The following is a 10,182-nucleotide window of genomic DNA, read 5'->3' as shown; positions in this document are numbered from 1 at the left end:
TATCTGAATGTGAAACTATTATTTATTATGTCAATGATAGGCTTTGTACTTCAGTCGCGTTCCAGCGGTGACACAGAGGAGGGCACGCTGATGTTTGGTTCACTGTATTTTATTTTGATAAAGTACCGACTGTGCTGTCAAGTTAGCAATGCTGGAACTGATGTGTTTTGTGTGTGTGTGTGTGTGTGTGTGTGTGCGCGCGTGCGCTCCGGCGCGATCACTTCAACTGTTTCCTTATACCAGCAGAATAAACTTTAAACACTTATTGTCTTATTAATAATGCATCAATGTATAAAGGCACACATCAATGTGTCGCACAGTTTTTTCCCCTTGTTTATCTGTAAACTAAATCAAATATATTTCAAGAATTTATTCCTTGTATGTATGTGTGTGTGTGTATATATATATATATATATATATATATAACATAATGTTATAATATTTAGTATTTTCACATCTAGGTGGAAAAAATAATAATTTGTACTACTGTCTGTTCAAAATAAATGAAAAGAAACTGAGCATAGTAGATTTATTTATTTTTCCCCCCTGTTGTACCGAAATCGTATCGAACCGTGACCCCCGAACCGAGGTACGTAAACCGTGACATCTGTGTACCGTGCCACCCCTACATTTAACCCATCCAAGTGCACACACACAGCAGTGAACACGCACACACAGTGAACACACACCCGGAGCAGTGGGCAGCCAATGCTGCAGTGCCCGGGGAGCAGTTGGGGCTTTGGTGCCTTGCTCAAGGGTCTCACCTCAGTCGTGGTATTGAGGGTGGAGAGAGCGCTGGTCATTCACTCCCCCCACAACAATCCCTGCCGACCTGAGACTCAAAACCACGACCTTCGGGTTACAAGTCCGACTCTCTATCCATTAGGCCACGACTTCCCCTGCGATTATACAATATGAGATTGAGCTGAAGAATGAATGCTGTATCAGATTCAGGTACTCACACTCACTCAGTCCATCTCTCTCATAATACTCTACTCCCCATAATACACAGCTTTTACTACATAATATACAGCCGTCTAACTGTTGTATAAATGCAATATCACACTCGTAGATGTGAGATATGGCTGTATATCGGCACGCTGTGATTACCTACGCCACTTGACCACCTACGGCCGAATCACAGCAGTACCGATATACAGCCATATCTCACGTCTACGAGTGTGATATTGCTCATATATGATTTGTCTAAGTTCTTCAAGCGGGCTCTGGTATTTTCATATGCATAATTTATTTACTACAGGGATGTTAGCACACACAACCTTTACACTCGCTGGTGTCTGAAAATGAGTTTTGCCATTAAAATTGCTTTCATTGTTTCAAATGTTGATGCTAGCTGGGAGCTTTATATAAAAAAGATGGGAAATGAGTAGCGGTGATGACTGTCTCTTAACTCAGATAAACTCCTCCTTTGTTCGTGACCATTCCTCAAAACCCAGTTGGTCTGCTTTAGACCAAGGCATTCAGTGGGCCAAAAATCCCTGGCCGTTGACTTAGAGGAAGCCCTGACAAGGCCTTGGAAGTGACAGTTGAAATGCCACTGGCCCTGGCACGCACTAGCACTCAGTGGAGACATTAACGCCTTAACGACCACGTGTATGCTGATGACACAGATTTATATTAATTTAAGACCAAGTCAATATGTGGATGTTTCTTACCTTTTAAAATGTATATCTGAGAAAAAGATATAAATGTCTATTTTTAATTTTTTTGCTTAAATACTTCAAGGACTGAAACTTCTTGGCACTCCCCATCAGCTGCGAAATGCTGCACAACAAAATTAAAGTTGAGATGTCTTGTGGCTTGTGTCTGTCAATCTGGAATCTCAATTTTTTATATATATAAAATTGCGATTCCAGATTGACAGAGTATTTCATTTTATCCTTAATGTCTTTCACCCAACAAAGAACCTTGTTTACTTTTCTCTGTAACACATCCCGAGGAAGGAGCTTTTTTTTTTTCATTTGTTTGAGTACCCACCTTTCTTGGCAGACTAGTTAGACTCGTCACAATATGCCTACACTACACAATAATCTACCTCCCATTCCATGTGTATTTCATTTTCTTTATCACTTGCAAAACAAACACTTGCTCTCCATTTCACTCTCAGAGCGTTCTGGCCTCTCATCACTTTACTCAGGTAATATATTTTAAAATGAATTTATATACACCATAAATGATAATCATTTTGCAATTCTATCACTTTTACAGAATATGCATTTACTGCAAGTCTCTGCTTTTAACTGTCTGTTTTTTATGTTGATTTTAAATGAGAATTTCAATTGTATTCTGTTTCATTATCTACCTTAAATATCTGATTTATTAAGTAATTGTGTTTGTTCTTTTTCTTAACACTTTCTCTCTCTCAAGTAAACTTTGGAACTTGAAACATGGAGGTGAGAAATACTTGTTTGGGTAACACTTTACAATATGTATGCACTAATATACATTAATTCATGTTTAACTAATGCACAGGTACCTAATAATTTAATAGTCATGTCTCAACAAGTCATAATGATCTCTTTGCAAAACACTGGCTAATGATTAATTAAGGCAATTGTAACATATTTTCTCTGTAGTTCACAGGTTGTGTTAATTTTAAAACTACACATAATAATGTAGCTGAATTCCTTTCAGTTTTCGTTTAATATTGACACAAAATGTGTAAACGAGTGCTGCACATAATTTGTGTATTTGTGTAAGGGCGGGTTTTTAGAGTAGCCATGGGTTTGTAGAAATTAAATGAGTAACCAACAAGTATGTGGAAAAAAATATGAAAAGCCTGAAAGATGTCTCGAGTATTTCCTGGTGGCAACATGAACACATTTTTGTCTTCTTTGATCTACAAACCTGGAATTGCAAAAATCCACTTCCTCATTTCATCATATTTGAGTCATTAATACACATGCAATACACAACGGTACGCGTATTGTGTATCGAACGGTTCACGGGGAGTTCCAAATGGAAGTGATCATTCCTATCCCCTTGGAGTGGGGACTTTGGAGTGAGCAGGGCACGTGCGTGTCATTATGAAGTCATTAGGTGTGTTCGACTTCATGCGGCGCCATGAAAACCGATCGGCGGCTGACTTGAAGAAGTGCATGCCGGTTAGAAAATTTGTCCGACTTGAACTGGCACCGACGCCACGTCACTGTCACGGCATCAAAGTACCGCAAGAGCGTTTCGAGAGCAGCCGGCTGACTCAGTTAGCGCAGTTTCTCTACATAGACATAATATACGTAGGCGCCTCATGACGTGCTGGAACGTAATCCAGCATCGCCGCCATATTGGTTGGGTCTCCTCACTCTACACTAGCACCAGAGTCAATGGAGAGCGAGCAACTATGCCCGTATTTTGTGCAGTTTACGGTTGCAATAACCGGCGCAGTATTGATACCAGATCGCGTGGGATTACCTGATTCATCAGTGAAGGTGGTCAGAGCAGCAGAGCGTGTGATTCGACAAAACTCAAAAGAACAAGGTGTCAGTGTGTCCTTCGTCACCCGTTTCGTTCGGGCGGAGATTGGTTCAGAGGATGTGTTCTTACTCGGGGAGCACATTGCAGAAACCCAATTCGGAATTGAGAACCATCATTTCTTGCTTGTGTCATTTGTGGTGTCTGTATTTCACACAGTAAGGCACACCACATCGCAAAATTAACTACCCTACTGCCCACAAATCTGTTTTTAGAACAGTAAAAGCTTTTTTTACTGTATAGTCACTATGTTATAATGAGTCACATTTAATAATAAAAAAACACTGATAAAGGCTTATTGGTATTTAAATAGTACATGTTTATGTTGAACTTTATTCTTGAACAGATGGCCCTGTATTAAGCAGTATATAAAAAGTGTTTCTGTTGCTCATGAAAACATTTCTGAAACGTCCGTGCATTTGACAAATATTGCATGTTATTCACTTCATCTATGATAAGAGTATCCAAACACCGCCAGAGCATCACTACCGGGAGCAGAAAGAGTCCGACTTCACGTCTCCGCTTTCAATTCCGCCCCCGACTGCAAGCGGCTATTCTCGCCGACATGATATAATAATTTCAGTTCTGTTGCTTTTATATGAATATAAATCTGATGAACAAGACACTCAAAGTGCTTGCTATTTAATTCCATACAAAAAGCGTTTCATCCATTTTTATTTTAATTCAAACATATATTTTAGATTTTTATAGAAAATATGACAACAATCACATATCTCAGACAGAGATCGCACTGTCATAGTGCTTGGGAATATTCATGCACAATTTAAATACATAATAGCATGAAATCAGATTAAAAAAATAAAACATTTTAGAAGAGAAAGCAGCATCACGGCTGTCTGAACCAATGAGCATAAGCTGTGTCGTCAGTCAGACGTTTCCCATCATGCTTTTGATCAGCGCAGTCGGTGGAGAGCAACTGCGCGTGACTGCTCAATCCGACACAGCCGTCGCGAGAGTTTTTTGGCACACGTCAGCATGACATCAGAGCAAGGCGGACGTAACTCGGACACTTTTCTAACCGGCATGCATCTTGCGGTGATCACCGGTGATCGGTTCTTAGGCTTGTGCGCGATTTTGCTCATCTCAAACAAGCCTAATGACACGCACATGCCCTGCTCACTCCAAAGTCCCCACTCCAAGGGGATAGGTATGATCACTTCCATTTGGAACTCCCTGTGAACCGTTCGATACACGATACGCGTACCGTTACTCCCCTACTTGGTAACAGTCAGTACGTTTACATGGACATCAATACTCCGATTTTAATACGATTAAGACAATACTCTGATTAAGAGTCCTTGTTTACCTTGTAAACAGCAATTTTTGATTCCCTTAATCCGGCTAAAGTCATAATCGAAGTAAACACAAATCGAATTAAGACATGTGGAGTATTCCTATTTTAGTTGCATTATCCAGGTGCAGTACAGACATGTAAACACCTTAATCTTTTCAGTGGTGAGTTTAAAATATTCCAGCGGTCCCCCGAGTGAGTTTTTTTTAGGCGACTGTTATTTTAGAACGTTTCCCCTTAATGTTTCCATGGCGATGCGTCATGATTGTCACGTGACACACCGCGGCCACAATAACACTGTATGACAGATGGATGGCTTTTATTTCGTTTTTCCTTTTTTATTCAAAATATTCATAAACTTGCTTACCATATAATCATCTATCTGATGTTCCGATTCACAAATATGTGCAAATGAGTGTTTTATCATTTAAAAACAGTTCTAAATGATCTTGATCGTGATCTGTAATGCGAGATGGGCGCCGCCATGTTTGTTCGCGCTGCAGTTCAGAGAGTCCTGTCAGTCTGATTTACGTCACGTAAATTGATAAATTTCTCGTGAAATACATGCAAGTAAGTGGCGGGTGAAATGGGAGAAGAATAGAGTGAACTTTATAGTTACTTACACTGTGTATTTGATATTAATAAAACACGTCTGAAAATTATATTTGAATGGATTGTTATTGCTGCTTCCATAAACATCAGTGTATTTTACGAAATCTAAATGTATTATTTTACTAGTACTTATGCATATTTAAATGTCTAAAGCATAAAATAAACATTATGTGGTTAAAAACACTGCATAGGTGCGATTATATGACAAGTGCAGCGGCATCTCAGCGTCAGATAAAGCGCAAAAACGCAGTTTGAATTTGGCAGTTATGCGACATCACCGAACGTTCTAAGAAACAGTAAACAGAAACAGTAAAATATATAAAGGAAAACAGTTTTATTGAGAATTTAGCTGCATTAAAATACAGTATGAGCACAGAGAGACAAACAAATGTAAAAGGCAATATGATGTGATGACGTCATGGATATGCTAATTAGCTTGTGACATCATCTAGCGACATCTAGCGACTTTTCAAACTGGCTTTAGCTACTTTCCATCGAAAGAAGTTGGCAACACTGTTCATTCTAGCGGCTTCCTCTTCTTCCACGGCCTTTGGCAGGACTCGTACGGCCCGGCATCCTGGCCCGACGGCCGTAATACGAGTGCGGCTTATGTCCGGACTGCGGGTTCGGCAGCTCACGTCTCCGGTGGCGCGGAAGTCCCTCTACGCTCCCTTCCTGGACCCACGAGGACACCAGCGTGCATGCACGGGGGAAGAGACCGGTCTCTCGAGGAAAGGCGCGCTTGGCATTAAAACAGCGGTGGTGATGAGGCTTCAATCAGTTCAGCTGTGGCTCATCACACGCCGCCAGCCCTAGCTATTTCCACGCCCCTCCTCTCTCGCACACTCACTCCCGTCGGGAGCCTGGTGAAGGGCGGCGAATAAGGGACGGGGTGGTGATGACAATAAGGGGGAGGGTGACCGACTCGTCACAGTACGCACGTACAAATAATTAACTGCACTTGAAGCATTCATAAAATTAAAATGAAACACCCAAAACTGTATATGGCATCATCACGAAGACGAACTATATGTTTATACATGAAATTCTGGAGGGGACGTCAGATGTCGTCGCGTGGTGACGTAATGACGCGTGCCATTAATCGATCTATGTACTTTAACATGTAAAACGGGAACATGAAAGGATTATTCTAAAAGCAACTCATGTAAACACCTTAATCATAATATTGTCTTATTCAGAATAAGGTAAATAATTAGATTACTGATGTCCATGCAAACATAGTCAGTGTCATCACTAATGGTCAATCATCATTAAAAATAATCATTTAATTATCTCATTAACTACAACACGTTTAATGTTAATTACTTCGGAGATTGGGACAATACACCAAGTTATTGTAATTCTGAGGTAGGCTTGCTGTGGTTGTCAGTGTAAATGGTGTTACACAATTTTTGTACACGTTTCTTCTAAGATTGTGGTAAATAACAATTTACACTATCAGTTAACACTAGATGTTGATAAGAAATTAATGCAAGACGGCAAATGTAATTATTAGCAATTCACATATGACACATCACATTTATATAAATACACACATATTTATTGACCAGATAGACTCTTTATTTGTTGCTAATGTGGTAAACATTATTTTAGAATTTATAGTAAACAAATGTTTTTTATTAAATAGGCCTTTCTCACTCTAATTTTTATCTAGAAAGTCGGAAGTTCAATAGTGTCTGGAAAGTGGAAAAACGAACTCGGTTCTGTGATGGAGCTGATGGAAAATGAGAATTGTCAGATTACTGGGACGTACCTAACTGCTGTTACTTCAAAAGAGTCCAGCCACACTGAAGAAACTGCTGACCTTGTGGGCTACATCAATACAGACGAGACTAAACAGACCACTACTATTGCCTTCTGCATGGCCTGGAAGATAGAAGGTGGGTTTAGCCCAGAGTTGTCCAAACTTGGTCCTGGAGGGCCACTGTCCTGCAGAATTTAGCTCCAACTTGCCTCACCACGTCTCCCTGGAAGTTTCTAGAATGCCTAGTAAGCCCTTGATTAGATGGTTCTGTTGTGTTTAAATGAGGTTGGAGCTAAACTCTGCAGGACAGTGGCCCTCCAGGAGAAGGATTGGACACCCCTAGTTTAGCTAATAAAGTTACATCAATGCAGTAAGACAAAAATACTTAATTATTAAAAATATCTACTCTGAATATTGTAACAAAAAAAAATTATGAAGTTTTTCTTATCAAATACATGTCTTGTTTAAAAGATGCTTGGATAATTTTACCAGAAAACTAGACAGAAATTCTCACGCACAATTAAAATGTTTGAAACATTGATTTTTGCATAGGCTCATGTAGTGCATTCACTGGCCAGATCTTCCAGGATACCAAAGATGGAAGTATCAAAGATGTAATGAAGACAACCTGGATTCTACATTCACCTGTGGATGGCCTCCATGACAACTGGGAAGCAACATGGTTAGATGTTTAATTTAGGGTGTACTCACACTAGGCGATCTGAATTGTACCAAGCATGTTTGACCCCCAAAGTGCTTTTCTTCCGGTTCAAAAAAAAAAAAAACATTGCATCATTGGGGGCTTTCACACAAACACATTTGGTGCACACCCTGGTACATTTGATGTCAGAGTTTGGTTTGTTTGGATAATGTGAATGCTGTTTTCTAAACTCGGGTGCGCACCCTCAAACTGTACCCGAGCCCACCTAAAAAGGGTGGTCTGGGGTACGGTTCCTGTGAACTCCGGTACGGTTTGCTTCTGATGTGAATGCAAGCGAACAATTTACTTTCCTGATAAGCATGACTGCGCTGCAGCTGAGAATTTACATCTCATTTCTGTTTGCAGAAAGTGACTCGCGCATTCTTTTGAACCTTTACAGTTGTGACAAATAGACTCATGCCGTTCTCTGTTGGTGCTTTGGAAATAATACAAATTTTCAAAATCTGTAGTACAAAAATGAAGTGAGCAAGCATCCATTCCATTTTGCCGTCTTCTGTTAGGTCTTTACATAGTAACTGGTAAACAGCTGCTACTCTGACGCAATTGGTTTGGAACCAAAAAAAACACACAGTAGGAACACAATCCAGCGGGGCCAGGGGAGGAGGGAACAATAAAACTTGGGTTCGGACCAAGCAATTGAACCAAGTGTGAAAGCACCAATAATGCCCAGTGTGAGTAAGCCCTTACTTTTGACAGTACTTCAGAAGCGTTGATGTTTATTCACAGCAAAATCACTGATGTTAAACTAACAGCTTTGGAGCCTGTACCATGATGGTAGTTAAAGGAATGCTCCGGTTACTGACGTAACCTCAGTTCTCTGAGATAAGGGAATGCATATGGGGAAAACTCCTGTTTTCCTCTATACTGAAGCCTGATTTGTTCACGTTTGTGTAGCTACACAAACCAATGGCACTTTAGCCTGCCAGAAAGGGTGGAGCCGACCGTTATATAAGTTGGCTCAGAGCGCTATTTCAGGCTAGAGTGCTCTAGATATACTCTCAATGCCCTAACTGGGCAGAGTAGATTGGGACCCTGCTCGCCTTCTGCAACTGGGGTTTTCAAACAGAAAACAAGATTATTTTTCTTACCACATTGGCAGATTATTTTGCTTGTTTCAAGCAAAAACTCACTTAATTTTTGCTTGTTTTTTCGGAAAACAATACAGTAATTTTTACTTGTCTAGAAAATCCTTCTTGATAGAAGAATTTTTAGATATTTTGTCTGGAAACAAGACAAAAAATCTAAGTAAAATAAGCATTTTTTGCAGTGTGGGTCCACTATCACAGCGGTAGTTTGGAACTGAACTCTGCAGGACGGTAGATCTCCACACTGTAAAAAATGATCCCGTTAAAAAACAGTAAAGAACTGGCAGCACGGTTGCCAGCAAGGCACTGTAAAATTAACAGTGTTTAACTGTTAATTAAAATTACAGTTACCTACTGTTTATAAAAACAGTAAAGAACTGGCAGCACGGTTGCCAGCAAGGCACTGTAAAATTAACAGTGTTTAACTGTTAATTAAAATTACAGTTACCTACTGTTTATAAAAACAGTAAAGAACTGGCAGCACGGTTGCCAGCAAGGCACTGTAAAATTAACAGTGTTTAACTGTTAATTAAAATTACAGTTACCTACTGTTTATAAAAACAGTAAAGAACTGGCAGCACGGTTGCCAGCAAGGCACTGTAAAATTAACAGTGTTTAACTGTTAATTAAAATTACAGTTACCTACTGTTTATAAAAAAACAGTAAAGAACTGGCAGCACGGTTGCCAGCAGAGCAATGTAAAATTAACTGTCTCTTACTGTTGGTGAAATTTACAGTTGGAGACTGTTTTTGCAAATACAGCATAATGCTGTTTCTACATTCAAAGTATATATATATATATATATATATTGTGACGGATCAGTGGCCCTCCCCCTCATTATCATCACCACCCCGTCCCTTATTCGCCGCCCTTCACCAGGCTCCCGACTGGAGTGGGTGGATGAGAGGAGGGGCGTGGGATCAACGCGGGCTGGCGGCGTGTGATGAGGCACAGCTGGACTGAATGGAGCCTCATCACCGCCGCTGTTAAATGCCCAGCGCGCCTCTCCTCGAGAGACCGGTCTCTTCCCCCGTGCATGCACGCTGGTGTCCTCGTGGGTCCAGGAAGGGTGCGTAGAGGGACATCGCGCCACCGAAGACGTGAGCTGCCGAACCCGCGGTCCGGGAGAACGCCGCACCGTATTACGGCCGTCGGGCCAGGATGCCGGGCCGATCAAGTCCCGCCAAAGGCCGA

At 40.7% G+C, this 10,182-nt stretch overlaps 1 protein-coding gene across 1 annotated transcript; it reads left to right on the top strand.

Moving 5' to 3' along the window:
- Window positions 1–2,080: 2,080 nt before the first annotated feature.
- On the top strand, window positions 2,081–8,194 carry LOC131539522 (avidin-like). Its single transcript, XM_058774156.1, has 4 exons — window positions 2,081–2,158; window positions 2,389–2,414; window positions 7,092–7,317; window positions 7,734–8,194. Exons 2-4 carry the CDS (start codon window positions 2,409–2,411, stop codon window positions 7,874–7,876), a joined length of 375 nt encoding a protein of 124 aa, XP_058630139.1. The 5' UTR covers window positions 2,081–2,158; window positions 2,389–2,408; the 3' UTR covers window positions 7,877–8,194.
- The last annotated feature ends 1,988 nt before the right edge of the window (window positions 8,195–10,182 follow it).

The sequence above is a fragment of the Onychostoma macrolepis genome, chromosome 04 (assembly GCF_012432095.1).
Source record: "Onychostoma macrolepis isolate SWU-2019 chromosome 04, ASM1243209v1, whole genome shotgun sequence".
Lineage (NCBI taxonomy): Eukaryota > Metazoa > Chordata > Actinopteri > Cypriniformes > Cyprinidae > Onychostoma > Onychostoma macrolepis.
Note: the sequence above shows the minus strand (reverse complement) of the source record. Positions and strands in the feature narration are given on the sequence as shown.